Raw genomic sequence first — 16,186 nt, 5'->3', positions numbered from 1 at the left:
CATCTTTTATTTAAAAAAGAAGAAGTTATTTTCACCTTCAATGATAACGATATTATTTGTGACAAAGACAATAGTAGCATTCATGTCAAAACTCTGATAACTAACTAAATGGAACAGGTGTTAGAGAATTGAGTTCTAGTATTTGACAACAATCAAGGAATTTATGCTGGAATTTATTTGACCATTTGATTTAGAACTGTCCATGTAACAAACTAATGTGACCTAAATATCATTTATGAATGGATAGTATTCAAATAGAAAGTCAGCTTAGTAAATTTAACTACCATGATCACGAAGTCTGTTTCCAACAAGAAATATTTATTTTAAATAAAATACTTATGACAGATATTGCCGCCCCGTGCATATGCGCGTGTTGCACATATGGCAGAGCTGGCAGTGCATATCATATATCTAGTCGACAAATTATTTATATGATATTTAGAAAAATACTAGTAGGCAAATTAGTATTAGTTTTACCTTTAAACAAGTTATTTGCATTTTATTTTGTTCGTGATATTATTTTCGTACTTATTAAAGACCTACTTTCACGAGAAAAAAAAATTCATTTATACTTTTATTTCTTGGTTGATATTGGTGAAATACTACAAAATCCGGATTATTAGTCGGTATGCTACTCATATAAATTGTAAAATATTTGTACCATACCTACCTACTTCCCGAAGAAAAGGAAATATCTTATTTTTTTCAATATCTCAATGGAACATTTGACATTAAATTCAAGGGTGGCAAATAATAAAATACAACCTATAGTAAGTGCATTTCGATTGCATGCCACAGCTCAAGAAATTGTGGTACGCAGGTTTCATTCTGTCTGTGAGACAATGAAAGTAGGCAATGCAAAACATCTTTCCTTCTAATGGAGCTTTTTATTGAGCATCAGATCTATTCTGGGATGCTTCTTTGACAGAAAGATGAAGTATTAGACCTCAAACACTGTTTTAGTGTTATGCGATTCATAGAAAAAACTGTAAATTGATAAAGTGGTTATATGAACACAATGAAGAGCGTTCATTTATCAACATTTAAAGATACACAAGTCATTACACAATAAACTCTAACAACAAAAATATTTTTCGTGAACTCAGAAGGATTCTCAACTTCTAGTTGAACTTATGAAAAAGTCAGGACATAAATTTATAAAAGACGAAAATTTTTGAGCGAGATAATGAATCGAGATGAGACCAGACATCTACAAAAATTACGAGACGAGATCTTGTTTCTCGTCCCGATCGTGAGTAACCAAGGTATTTAGATACGAACCAAATACATTTTTTTCCGACTGTATACTATTAATATTGCAATTGCAATCAACATCAACAATGGATACATTAAACATAAACCTGTGGTGGACAGCCGACGTGACGTTTAACACGGAGGGATTATATTTTGTAAAAATTCACGTGGAGTAGATTTTGAACTCCAAGCCTTAGTGCTGTATGTTAAACAAAAATAGAACTTTGGGTATCAAAGAGCTTCCGCAACTGAATGCACCGATAATTTATTATCTCATTGTTTTAAATATTTAATGATATATCACTGTCAATGATAAGAAAAAGTTTAAAGTGATGAAAAGTAATTTACTCATACCAAGTGTAGAACTCACCTCATGATTAGTTCCGGAATTTACTTTACTTCCAGGCCCCGCAAATTGCAAGGATTGCCGTGGTAACATATATTTATCTGTAACCTCACATACATACATTCACAGTAACATATCAGATATAAATAAATTTAAAACGTAATTATGATTATTATCTTATTACAAAATAAATACATGATTACACACTGTAAAGTGATCGATTACCGGATACTGACTTAACTCGGAACGTAAGTACTGCCCACAAGTGGCAAATACAGTATGTATATCACAATACAAAGACAGGTGTGCCTCTTGAGTGTTGGCGCGCTGGAAGGTCAGATAGAGGTGATCGAGTGCTTCTTTGTGAATTTTGAAAACAGGAGTTTTTATTGTACATCGGTGTGCTAAGGTCGGTAAGCAATTTTCTTTAGATATGCATTGTTGAATACATAGCTTAGTCTCTCTATTTTTGTGGATACACTTGCGTGTTGTCTTTATTGTTCCTATAAAACATGGCGCCGGATTATTCATTCCAGTTGCTGTGATGCCTAATATCAGGTGTTGCTGAATATTGGATATCCGATATTTAGGGCACCAGTTATAAAGGGGTGGTACTTTTTATTTGCAGATGTCATCAAGGAGAAAGAGGAAATCTTGGGACCCCCAAGTGATGCAAAATGCAGTGAATGCTGTTCGCCAAAAGAAGATGGGGTTTCTAAAGCCGTCAAAAACATACGACGTACTACGGTCTACGCTAGAAAACAATGTAAACCACAAAACAAAACATGTGGAGTAATGTCATTAGGAAGAAAACCAACTTTGGGAGTGGATTTAGAAGAGGAAAACTGGTTATTATAAAATCTTTTTCGTCCTGTTACCTCACATCAAAATGCAGCTTTCATTGGAAAGGCTTACATATAAGCTGCATCAATGGAGGTAACTATAAATGGTTTCCAAAGATGGAACGTAAATTGATGTATATGTAAATGGGATGTAAATGGTCTCCAAAGACGAAATCGTTGGGTTGACATAAGAAGCACGGGGTACAACAGAAATGCTCGCTGGATGGGATAAGGATCTCACTCGATCAATCAGTGTGATGCTTGTGTGTAGAGTGGGGAAGGGGCAAATTGTGATGATCAGATGGTTGGGAACGAGCATGAAGGAAGCAGCGCGACTTGTCGATGTGTCGACCACCTGCCCCGCCCTCCTGCCATTCAACAGTTTATCTTTCTCCTTTCATCTTAAACCTACAAAAACTGCCACCATATTTTCTTACAAAAACTCTATTCTCTTACAACAAAATAAAATTCATTTCTTTCCTTTTCAAATAAAGCTCTTTTAACTTCTAAGTTTTCATTTTATCGTAAAGCGCTTGGCTTCAAAACTCATTTCTTCCTGCACCAAAATAAACATCCGTCGTGGGTAAGCGGTTAGCATACGCGTCTTTCACGTGATAAGCCCGGATTCGATTCCCGACGGGAGCCTATGTCTTTCGAATTGTTAATATAATCATTACAAGCAAAGTCTTGTAAGCACATACAACAATATAGCCTCGCTGCCAATAAGGGACGCTAAATTAATCATTATTCTACAATTATTTCTAATAACAAAACATTTATCTCATCTTATATTTTTAATATTCATTCATATAAATTAAAATAAAATTCCTTACCTTGAACAATAAATCCCACCGTTCCAATCAACACAAACTATGCCCACAAACAACATAGCAGTTAAAAACAAATGAAATTATGCACTCTATTTATAAATCAGTTTTGCTTGTTATCCACAAAAGGCGGAGGGATTTATCTTCCATTCCAAACCCACGTATTTCATCCCACGTTCATATTATAATCATTATCCAAAAAACTTCCGCTTCTCCATGCAAACGAAATCAATATTTCTATGTTTATTATCTCAAACTTCCCTTTTGCCCACGCAAAAGGAGGTAAAAAAGAGATCATTCTGTTTTCTAAGTATCAAATCAGCATTTTTCAGGAAGTCTGCTCCATCTCACTCAATCATACTACAATTCCCACTAACAAGCTCGATATACATATCATTATTTCCTGTGTTTGATATTCTAATCAAACACACAAGTTACGTGACTCAAAGCATATATTGCTTTTCCTAATTAACAAATCATACGTAACTCCATTCATATGTTCTTATTATTATCTTATATTCAGTTTCCGCTAAAAAGGGGGAAAAAAGTCATAATTTTCAATATCATATCACACCCTCTTCCGCTCTAATTAAAATTATCATAAGAGATTCAAAGTATCAAACTTTCTTCCGCTCCAATTAAAAATTATCAACTCACAAATTAATCAAGCTTGATATTTTTATCACTTCCGTTCTAATCTCCCCCACTGCTTCATTAAAATAATTATCATTTAAGGAAAAACACAGTGATAATTCCCCATGTATACCATTGGTTTTAATATCGAAATTATAGTGTTATCAACAGGATTTCCTGAATAGATCCATGTCCATTTCTACTGGCGCAGGGGCGCGAACGGGAAATATCCGGGCGCGGGCGCGTGACCGGAACTTATCTAGTATATAATTTATTATTATCATTTACATGATACTCACTCCTCTTCTACTACATCCTGTTCCTGTTTATCGTTTTCTACTTATCTAACAGCATACCACTCACCCCTTCCACTACAAGTAATTAACGTTTATCAACATCCGGAAAACATTGATATCAAAAACATAGGGCGTCTATAACATAGTGTATACCAACAGCGGAAATACATTGATAATTCAGTGTTATCACACAGAATATCCCGAATAGATCCATGTCCATTTCTACTGACAGAGCACAAGTAGCTGAGCTTTTCACCGTACAGTGTTAAAAATGAGTCTCTGCAGCTGACGGGCTTCTATATAAAAAAAACGCTATCTCAGACTAGTTGATAGGAAAACAAGAAAACTCCCCTACTCTCCTCCTCTTTCTCGCCGCAAGAGGGGAAAGCAGGAATACCACCCCTGACAGGGATGGAAACGTTTGAGACATTCATATCAGTATTGCTTAAAATCTAAATTTTCCACTCCACTACGCGCGCGCTTTCTGTCAATGTGAGGGAGTTTGCTGTTCCTTTTAGTTACTCTTAACCCATCCATCATTCACAACTTCAATTAATATGGTTATTTTAAGAAAGGGATATAGCATTGTTTATGTATTTTATAGGACTAATAAATATTGATTTGACCATTTAAAAAAAAGTATAACAACAGTATAAATCAAATTCATACTGATTCTTTTATTTGATGTTAGAAGGGGGAGAGAGTTATGAGGAATAGTTGACATATGTTCCCACTGTAAAAAAAACAAAAATAGTTATATATTCGATTGGACATCGAATACGTGAAATATCGCTGAGAAGATTGTATGAATTTAGCGCGTGTGGGCTCAGTGCTAGAGCGTTCATCTCTGGTGCTTGGGGTCCCGGATTCGATCCCAGCCCCGCCAAGTGACCTTTGTCGTGGACAAGCACCGTGTGCGTGGGTTTTCTCGGGGTTCTCCCGTTTCCTCCCACTTTCTTACTTCCACCATTTTCATTCATTACTCATCATCACCGTCTTCTTTAGCCTAACCAGCATAACCGTGGGACGTAAAACCCAAAAATTTCATTTCATTTCATTTAGCGTGTGTGAAAATACTGTAGTGCTTGTATATAGTAGAAAGTGTATTAGTGGATGTATGTGTAATACATACAAAAATATATTTATTTATTTGTAACGTGTTTTTAGTGTGCGTGTTAAGCAAGATTCTAGAATGTCTTCCAGTTCTGTGATAAAACATAAACGCGGAAAAGCTTTGAGAAGTAGTGAGAGGTGCTGCGTTTTGAATGTGTTTAATTCTTTGAGAGAACATCATACTCATTTAAATGTAGAACAATTGGCCGATATGACTGCAAAACAGACAGGGGTGGAACAAGCAACTGTGTACAGAATCCGACGGGAGGCCAAATTTAATGAAAATAATCTTAAAAGTCCAAAAAAAGACGCGCAAAAGCACTTCCCTACTTGAAAAATACGACGATTTTACGAAGTCGGCCATTCGATGGAAGGTACATCATTTTTTTTTCCCGAAATGAGTTGCCAATTTAGATAAAATTCTGTCAGCAATAAACACCGATGATGACCTTCCAGTTTTCTCTCGTGCAACTTTGCACAGACTATTAAAAGTTATGAAATTTAAATGCGTGTTGCACAACAGGAAAGGTTTCATAGTTGATAGGGATGATATTGTGATCTGGAGGAGAAAGTATCTCCGCTATCTTCATGGAAAACTGCAGGCCAGTAGCCAGTCCAAAAATGTAAAGGGGGTCCGGTAGAATTTAGGGGGGGGGGGGCGATCCAATCACATTATAGTTCATCAACATATTATTGTTCATTTTCAAGTCTACAGTGAAAATTTTTAGGGGAGCCAGTAAAAATATAGGGGGACCCGGCCCCCTAGATCCACCTTTGATACGGGCCGGAAACGGAGTCGACAAACTTTTAAGTTTTCTTGTCATATGTTGTTATATTTTTGTTGCCATATGTTATGGAGGAAAGGGGGCTCAGTGGTAAATTACTTACTTCCGGTCCTGTCCGTGGTCGTGTAAATTCGTGGCTAATGACATCGTGTCATTGAGTTTTCACGGGGTTCTCCCTTTGCTGCCACTTTCCTCTTTCATCAATACTTCCTTATCATTAATTTTCAATAATCATAGTCTCCTTTAATCTATATGGCATACGTGCGAAACGTTAACTAAATATGTCCTTTCATTTTTTTTCATGCATATCTTGGTGTATTAACAAAAAAAGAAACCTGATAAAATCATCGTGCTGATACAATAAATTGTGTACAAGGTCCAACCCTGCCCTCAGTTGAAATGCGCACTCGAGTAGCAGACATAGTCCGCTATTCCAACGCTTCTGCACACCCCTCGCTTTTTGAATTAATGAGCATACTTAAATTGAGTTGACAGTTACTTGTTAACCAGTTTTGGTTAGTCTGTTTAATGTGGTAAGAATCAAGAAGTACGTACACTATAACATGAGAGTTTCAATTCGTTGTTTACACACTGTTTTTTAAAAATATCTACATAGCAGCGAATGGGGGCTTGTATTGCTAAAGAGAACAGCAACACAACCCCCGTCTCAAACTGTAGGCAGCTAGCAGGTGGGTGGTGGGGATAGAAGTTCCTATCAACTTATCTGAGATAGATTTTAGTTATTGACAGGTCATTGCTGATACCACGTATACCAAGTCATGTCAACCATATTTCCAGCTGGGAATGGCATTCTTCAACAGCACAACGCTCCTTGTCTCAATGCCAACGCTGTGCTGCTGTGGTTCAAGAAGAACAGTGGTGAATTTCAATTGCTGCAATGGCCCTGCAAACTCACCCAATTTTAACACAATTGAACATTTTTGGAATGTCATGGAACGTCAGATCCGAGCTCGATCCCTCCGCAGAATTCATAGGAATTAAATTACATATAGGTCTATGTGCATATGTACTGCGCCATGTTTGAATTTTGGCAACTTTATGCCTTTAAATTTAAACAAGGTGGACCACACATATTTACAGTAGTATATATTTGGTTCCTAGATAACACGAATTATTGTATTTTAACAATTTCCAAATTTAAGGAGTGATTTTATATACTCACCCGAAAATTGTAGAGAGGTTCACCACCTGTACCCACGTCTTGTGAAAATGGTGGACCTGTATACATACACATATAACCATGTAACATTTTTTAAAAGCCTTATCAAAGAGGAGAACAAGGCGAGAACCCCCGAAATTTACATTTTTGGCAATTTTTTACTCATGAAAGAGAGCGTGGTAAACTCCCAAAAGTTACAGAGGTTATATCCTGACCATACCAAATTTTAGTCTTAAGCAATGTCCAAAATTTTAGGATGGTAGTCCTATGTACCCCTCCCAAATTTACAGAATGGGCCAACATACCCATGTAAAAATTTAGAAGAGTGATCCTAGGTACTCCTAGATTATTGACCCCAAGTCAGACCTCTAGGTCATTGACTCTGCGCCATCCAAAATTTGTTGATCACTCGCGCCAAGAGTCTCCAGTACTACTTCCCCCTGTTTTCTCCTCCTACTTATATCCTGTACTAACCCGCTGCCAACTAAGTGTGCCCAACCAACCGCTCAAAAGACTCAGTGGAAGGGCCGAATCCAGGGGAGTGATCGGGGCAATTGCCCCCCGAAGAGGAAACTTTCTTATTTTATATATAAATAAAACCCATCTCAGAGCTTGGAGCTCTTAAAAGTAGCTCTAAGTAGCAGTATTACAACCCACCGCCCCCACCAGAAGTCCGTCCTGGATCCGCCCCTGCTCAGTGGTTCTATGTAAACGAATCAGGTCTTTGATTTTCCTTTTTAAATGTGTTTCTGCCTACATCTTAGACTCCCATGACCCTCTGTTACTCATTCCCATGGTTAACACTAAAACTCTACCCTCGAGTAAATTGGATTAAAAGCAAAGGAGAATAAGCGACATGTTTCCCCCGGGCCGGATTAACCCATCTGGATGCCCGGGTCTAGAAAAAAATATGTGTCCCTGCTGACTTCAACTAATACATTTCTGTGAAAGTACAGTAGAAATGGAATATGTTTCATATTTTTGATCATATTTTATTTTATTATGATGATTGTATCTTCATGATTCTTTTAAGATAGCCAGTTGAGATTTTAATCAGTGTGTAGGCCCCTGTTCACCTGGAGGCCCGTGGCTATAGTCTCCCTATGAACCACCGTTAATCCGGTCTTGAGCTTCCTTTTTCTGTTGTTTCACCTCCCGCTGATAGTAGCTCGCGATCGATGGTTTGGCGATTTTTTTTTTTAATTGAGTTTAAGTATGAAATCTGTATTTTAGCGGAAATCTACATCATAAGTGTTGTACTGATTATCGAAAACTAAAACTTATATTTTGCGTTGCATTGATGCAAACTATAGTACATATGTCTCTCTCCGAGGGAAATCTCAAATGACTATTGGTTGATATAGTTAACGGTGAAAATGAGTATATAGGATTCGAACGGGAGCTAGTGTGATTTAGAAATGTCAATGTAAATTGAATGAAGTACACGGGGAAATTTGTGAGGTTTTGTTTTTGTTAATAGATATTTAAGGTTTGTACCGTATTATGCTTTTGGTGAGGTGATTTGTATATCTAAATATCAGAAGAGAGTGTTGAACGTATTGATATGTGTCTTTGAATACCAGTATTTTGTTTTTCTTTCGATTTACTTATGACGCTTAATTTATTTACGCTTAATTTATTTTTCCAATTATTTTTGGGATATCCATTTGTGGTACAGATTTAGCAGATTCACGATTGAAATTATGGTATCCTTACGTAGACGCGAGAAATTATGGATGGTATTTAGTATCTACCCCAACTCGTTTCATGATTCCAGAACCGAGTACCTTGTTCTTGTCTAAATTGTGATAAAGGTAGAAGTACAAGGGCCCTGGGGCTTCTAACTCCCTTCGTTAGCTGTAGGGGCGCGGTGGCTCAGTAATAGAGCGTTCACCTCCGGTGCTTGGGGTGACAAGGTTCTAGATTACTGGTCCCCCTTCCCATTGACCAGTAATAAAGACAGAAAACAACGTGCCCTGCGGGGCTCTAACCCGCCTTCACTCGCTAACGCCCGCTCGGCAATACTGTATAAGTTAAATGTATAAACTTTAGTACAGAAAGAAACCTACCCAGCTACTAGTCTACATGGGGGACCAGTAATCTAGAACCTTCCCGCTTGGGGTCCCTGGTTCGATCCCAGCTCGCGCCGTGTGGACTTTGTGGTGAACAAACCGTGCTCGTGGATTTGTTGGGGTTCTCCCGTTTCCTCCCACTTTCTTCATTCCACCATTGCACTCATTTCTCATGATCACCGTCTCTTTTAGCCTAACCGGCATAACCATGGGGCCTTAAACATAAAGATTTCATTTCATTTCCCCTACGCTAGCTGTCCCTAGCTGAGCTATATTTTGTAAAGTAAATAACACACTGTAAATCTTATGTGTGCAAGATTGGGAGAGACACTAAATATCAGCCGAAATTTCATTCAGTTATCTTTAATTCAAATTTCCCTAATCATATCATATCCTACTGTAATCGGGTTAACTTTCGAAAAGCCCCTCCGCGGCGTAAGGTGACCCCATTATATAGGGACTATATTGAGCAAATAGATAATTTCTGTGGAGACTGCAATTTATCAATGTTTAGTTTCATGCAGCCGAGATTGGAAATGTCTTCGGGCTTCCCTAGACATCACCTGGCTCCGCTCGGTGCCTTCGGCGCATGGTACCCTTATCCTCGCACACGGGTGCACTACTGGTATCGCACGACTTCAAACCTGTGGGGTCGAGATACGAATTCCTTGTATGGTAACCTAGTAAGGTAAACGTGATTTCTTAGGTGACATATAATTGTTGATCTGAGATATCTCTTTATTAAAAGCAGGCGGAAGTTATATCGTCTAATCTGCTATACCCTTTTAAAGAAGGGCCGCGGTTACTCAGTGGTAGAACGCTCACCTCTGGTGCTTAGGGTCCCGGGTTCAAACCCTGTTCCCGCCAAGTAAACTTTGTGGTGGACAAACACCGTATGCGTGGGTTTTCTCGGGATTTTCCCGTTTTCTCCCACTTTCTTCATTCCATCATTTCATTCATCTCTCATCATCACCGTCTCCTTTAGCCTAACAAGCATATCCGTGATACGTAAAACTCAAAGATTTCATTTTTCCTTTTAAAGCAGTCCTACCACAGAAAATAACAAGACAGAGGTATAACGTAAACAGCCAGACGTCTACGCAATTTTGCAAGGGATCGCACTAATCAAGCACCAGATGGCTCTGGCAGTTTCATGTACGAGATTGAATATTACGGGAATTTTTATATTTCAGCGCTCAATCGCAAAGCTTGCTACTTTACTTCGCCATAAGGAAAATAATTAAACAAAAGTTAAGCTCCTTAAAATCGAAATTCGTGAAATAATAAATCATTTCAAAAGACTGCCAGAGCCATCTGGTGCTCGATTACTGCGATCCCTTGGTAAATCGCGTATACGTTTGGCTATTTATGTTGCATATCTGTCTTGTATTTTCTCTGTGGTCCTACTTATCGATACCCAACTGAAGCGTGTATTGTAGAGGGCTAATCTTCCGCAAACGGCGGCCCCGGATTACACACACATGAGACTTTCTTTAAACAATATACTATGAGTTATTTCTTGTTATTTTAATATGCTTTACTTAGATTACTCCTTTTTCGTTTCGGTCTTTCACTCTTAACTTTTAATCACGAATACTTCTTGTTTTCCTGCTTTCTTTACTCTCCATAAGTAGTATACATCTTCATTATATTAATGCACAAAACTAGTATTTTCCAACTGTCAAGTGTTGTAAACTCGCTCTTTCGCGTTTCCACCCGGCACTATTAACAACGAGTGTAGGACAAAATCCAAGCTAAATTCTGGCAAGACGGACAAAATCCAAGAAACAGTATCATGTGCGTAGCTGTAGTATGTGCCTGTGAACACCCTAATTAAAATGCGTGCAGTTTTACTATACGGATCCATAGTATAAGTAGTAGTAGGAGTAGGAACGGGTTAGAAGCCCCGCAGGGGTTCGTTGGGTTCTCTTCTCGACATAAAATGGGCAAATTAAAGATTTTCCCAAATTTTTCCATACATTTTAGAATCTGTGGATCCGTATAGTAAAACCACCTCGAATTGTATGTTTGTTTCTTCAATTGTCATGCATTCTAAAGTTTTATCTGTAATTATTCAATTTATTGAAATAAAAGAACTGAAAATCCAATAAAACATGTAAGATTGTCACAGTAAGAGTACAGATGAGCTTTAATTACTCATAAAATATTCTGACTACTGCTAGGACATGGCCAGGTGGATCCAGTTTAAAGTGATCAGAAATATTTTGACTAAAAAGAGTACTCACATTAAATCAACCAGAAAATGAAAGCACTGACTAGTAATCAGAGATAATAAATAACAGCAAAGCAGCCCAGTCTTAAAAAGAGTTCACTTAATTCTATTCTATTCATAGAGAATTAAAGTAGAAATAAAATTAAAAAGATATAGTTTAGATAAAAACAAATTTACTTCTCTATATTTACAGTATTTACATCAGTTACACTTGTGAAAATAACCAATAACATATACATTGTCATTTAGTTTGTCTAGACACATTTTTACATTTCGATTTTCTAGATAACATTTTTACATTATTAAAAAACACACTTCAATAGCATTTAAACAATAAATATTGGATGGCAACGGGTTAAAAAAACAAACAAAAAAACAGCATCTGCCATTACCATATTCACATATTGATCTTGATAGGTACATTTATATTTTACTTATTTAGAATATATACGCGAAATACGAGAACTACAAAAACTCAGTATTCTACAACTACCGTACATATTTCACATTTTGATAATTTCTGACGAAAATTTGATCAGTGTATCAGAATTATTTTTTTAAAAAATATTCATAAAACACTACCAATAAACAAATCAAAACTCCTGTATACCGCCTCATAAGGATGAAATTAAAATACGGACAAATTCATATGGATGTGATAAGTAATTAAAGCTCATCTGCACTCTTACTGTGACAGTCTTACATGTTTTATTGGATTTTCAGTTCTTTAAAAGTAAATGAAACGTTATTTATCTTTGGATTTTGTCCGCGCCCCATAAACAACACCCTTCTACAGTGTTAAGTAAATAAACTTTTATTGGAGTGTTGGGGGCGGAGCTATGAAATACATGTCCCTTGGACATTAAAAATTGCAAAACACATGCGAAGTAACTCCTACACTAGGTTGCCCAACAAGGGAATACTTATATTCATGAAATATCAATTTCTTTTAGCAGGAAAGTGTTGCTTAAGGGAGGAATTGCCTTAATCGGTACATATTGACGATAAAGGACTGAGTATAACTGCAGTATGCGTACATATGATACATAAACTGCAGTACATAAAATAGGATTTAATTTTAAAACATAAACCAATTTGTGCTAGGCAGTCTCTAAAAAGCACCAATATAATCTAACCGGCTTCCAGCAGGGGGGCTGAGCAGTAGAAAGGTGGTGAGTTCATAGGGCGTATACGCGTCAGCAACGTTTAGTATACTCATAAACGAGAATAGTGGAAAAACACCTTATATGGCTAAAAGCACATGCATTGTTTGTGGTACAGCTTAGCGATACTTCTATTATCATTTTGTACACTGCTTTCACATAGCACTTCACTTCATGTGTTTCTACCTTATACATGTAAGAGGTAAGATCCTGATATAGTTTGATTACTTGTATAATGCTATTGTGAAATCAAGTAACACATTTCTTCCATGATTTTTACAAGTTTGTGCCATCCAACATTTTGTCCCACTTTATCATATTTGCTTCAGATGGAACTTCTTTCTTAGTTTTCACTGTATACTTCTGTATTTTCCTTATTTACAGCAGCATAAACGTTCTAGGTTAGTTCAAAAGACAGTGGATTTGACACACTGCTATATTGTGCTATGTTGTCTATTTACCTAATCTCTATATATATAAAATTGAAAATCACTATGTTTGTGACTGTAAATCTCCTGAACTACCCGACCGATCTCGACCAAATATGAAACATGAATGAGGTTCGAGGCTGGGCTGGTTCTAGGCTATTCAGTTTGATGGTAGAACTGAGGTGCGGGGAAGGAGGTGGGGGTATAGAAAAATAAATAAAACTTAATAACTCCTGAACCACTCGACCGATCTTGATCAAATTTTCAACATAGATTAGGTTCAAGCCTGGGATTGTTTTTATTATTTAAATTTGATGGAGCAACGTAGGGGAGGAGAAGGGGGAGATATATAAAAATCAGTTTATATAAGACTGAAAGTGGCCATTTTTGTAACTTAATAACTCTTGAACTACCTCACCGATTTCAATGAAATTTTCAAGATATTTGGTCTAGGAATTAATTCGTGCGGGTGGACAAGAGATGGCGCAACGAACGGAGCGTCCCACAGTTCCGTGTATCCACACATGTGTTGCAAACCCCTGTCATCGCGTATCGTTCGTAGTATAGGGCAGTGGATTAAAGCGTCAACAACACCAGTTTGTAGCTAAGTGAACATGGCGCAATTTGTGCCTGATAAAGTGTTTTTGCGGGGTGTCCTGCTGCATTACTTTAACATGCAGAAAAGTGCGACTGAAAGTCATCGTATTTTGGTGGAAGTGTATGGTGACCATGCTCTAGCTGAGCGAACGTGTCAGAAGTGGTTTGCACGGTTTAGAAGTGGTGATTTCGGCTTGGCAGACCAAGAGCGAGCTGGACAGCCAAAAAAATTTCAAGACGAAGAATTGACAGCATTGCTCGAGCAGGATTCGTGTCAAACGCAGGAACAACTTGCAGCAGCATTCGGCGTTGATCAAACAACAGTCTCCAAACGCTTGAAAGCCATGGGAATGATTCAAAAGATGTCACATTGGGTTCCACATGAATTGAAAAACAGAGACGTTGAAAGACGAAAAACCATTTGCGAATTGCTGCTTCAACGACAGAGCAGAAAGGGGTTTCTGCATCGAATTATTACGGGTGATGAGAAGTGGATCCATTACGAGAACCCTAAACGAAAAAAGGCCTGGGTGAAACCAGGTGAACCAGGTCCATCACAACCAAAACGAGATATTCACTGTGCAAAGGTTATGCTGTGCATATGGTGGGATATGAAAGGTGTGGTGTACTATGAGCTGCTGCAACCGGGTGAAACTATGAATGGAGAACGTTATCGACGACAATTAATGCGTTTGAAGCAAGCTCTGGCCAGAACACGCCCAGAATGGGAGAACAGACATGATAAACTTATTGTTCAACATGATAACGCTCGCCCACATGTCGCAAAACCGGTGAAAACCTATTTAGAAAATGTCGGATGGGAAGTTTTACCCCACCCGCCGTATTCACCAGACGTTGCTCCTTCGGACTACTACTTGTTCGATTGCATGAACAACGATTTGATTGGACAGCGGTTTACTTCTTCAGAAGATATCGAAACATGGGTCTCTGACTGGATCGCTTCCAAGGATGAGGACTTCTTTCGCCACGGAATCCGTACATTGCCTGACAGATGGGCGAAAGTGGTGGCTAGCGATGGACAATATTTTTCTTAAGGTATTTATGTATTTTGTGTTTGTACTACAGCTTCAATGTGTGCGTACCAACCGCACGAATTAATTCCTAGACCAAATACATGAGGTTCGGATCTGGAAACATTTTTGTAATTTCACTTAAACAGTAGATCCTAGGGGAGGGGAGGGGGACGTATAAATAAAAACCAATAAAACCTAATAACTTTTGAACCACAAAAACAATCTCGATCAAATTTTCAGCATATAGGTATGAGGGTTGGGCCTTGGGTGTTTCTTATCGTTTCACTTTGAGGGGCCAACCTAGGGGAGGGGATATATATATATATATATATATAAAATTAAAATGACTGCCTTTGTGATTTCATCACTCTTGAACCACCCGACTGATCTCAATCAAATTTTCAACATACATGAGTTTAGAGACAGGGATTACTTTAGGCTATTCACTTTGACGAAGCAACGTAGGGGAGGGGCAGGAGAAGAGAAATTTAAAAATGATCAAAAATGACCGATATTAGTGTTCAATGCATAGTTTTCGGGGTCGATGAGAGAAACAGTGACACCTCTGATACTGTTTCAATCCAAGTTCAGCCTGATAGTTGGGGAGGGAGAGGGTACAAGGTAGGGGAGGAGGATAAACATTTAAAAATGATCGAAAATGACTAATTTTAATGTTGAATCCATAGTTTTAGGAGTAGCTGAGATTAACAGTGACAATTCTGATGCCTGTGCCGCAGTTCGGAGGAGGGGGAGCTATATATAATAATAATAATCGAAAATGACTAATATTAGTGTCTAATCCATAGTTTTTGGAATCATTCAGATGAACAGTGTTATTTCCAATCCGGTTTAAAACCAAAATCAGCTCCGCCACTTGTGGGAGGAGGATATATTATCGAAAATGGCCACTATCAGTGTCGAATTTATATTTTTCTGGGTCGCTTTAGATGAACAGTGATACTTTTGATCCCGTTTAAATTCAAATTCAACCCCGCAACTTGGGGGAAGGGAGGAAGAGATATTTAAAAATGATCGAAAATGACCGATATTAGTGCTGAATCCACATATTTGGGGTCGCTGAGATGAACGATGACACTTCCGATGCCATGGCCCGCAACATGGGGAGGGGGAAATATATATATATATATATATATATATATATATATATATATATATCGAAAATGACCAATATTAGTGTCGAATCCATGGTTTTCGGGGTCGCCGAGATGATCAATGATCTTTCCGATACTGGTTAAATCGATGCCATTTGAAACTAAAACAGTATGTTTCACGGGTACTACACACACAAGATACGGAGTTATGCATTTAAGCTTTCATTTCAACCCAGCGAAGCGGGAAATATATGCTAGTATCTCATAAACA

At 37.8% G+C, this 16,186-nt stretch overlaps 1 protein-coding gene across 4 annotated transcripts in view; it reads left to right on the top strand.

Moving 5' to 3' along the window:
• The window catches only part of LOC145668857 (protein LZIC-like), a 68,385-nt gene that overhangs the window by 28,496 nt on the left and 23,703 nt on the right, over positions 1–16,186 (top strand). Inside the window, exon 1 of one of the 4 annotated variants that reach the window (XM_081737071.1) lies at positions 2,516–2,536. The exons of 1 other annotated variant lie outside the window; for it this stretch is intronic. In XM_081737071.1, coding sequence (XP_081593197.1) covers positions 2,531–2,536 — 6 coding nt within the window. In that variant the 5' untranslated portion in view covers positions 2,516–2,530. Of the gene's footprint in view, positions 1–2,515; positions 2,537–8,438; positions 8,458–8,498; positions 8,766–16,186 lie in introns of those variants that run through there. 2 more of the 4 variants (XM_081737072.1, XM_081737073.1) reach the window with 2 other exon arrangements.

The sequence above is a fragment of the Thermobia domestica genome, chromosome 13, assembly GCF_964235325.1.
Source record: "Thermobia domestica chromosome 13, izTheDome1.hap1.1, whole genome shotgun sequence".
NCBI lineage: Eukaryota > Metazoa > Arthropoda > Insecta > Zygentoma > Lepismatidae > Thermobia > Thermobia domestica.
The sequence above is the reverse complement of the archived record's forward strand: the minus strand, read 5'-3'. Positions and strand labels throughout refer to the sequence as shown.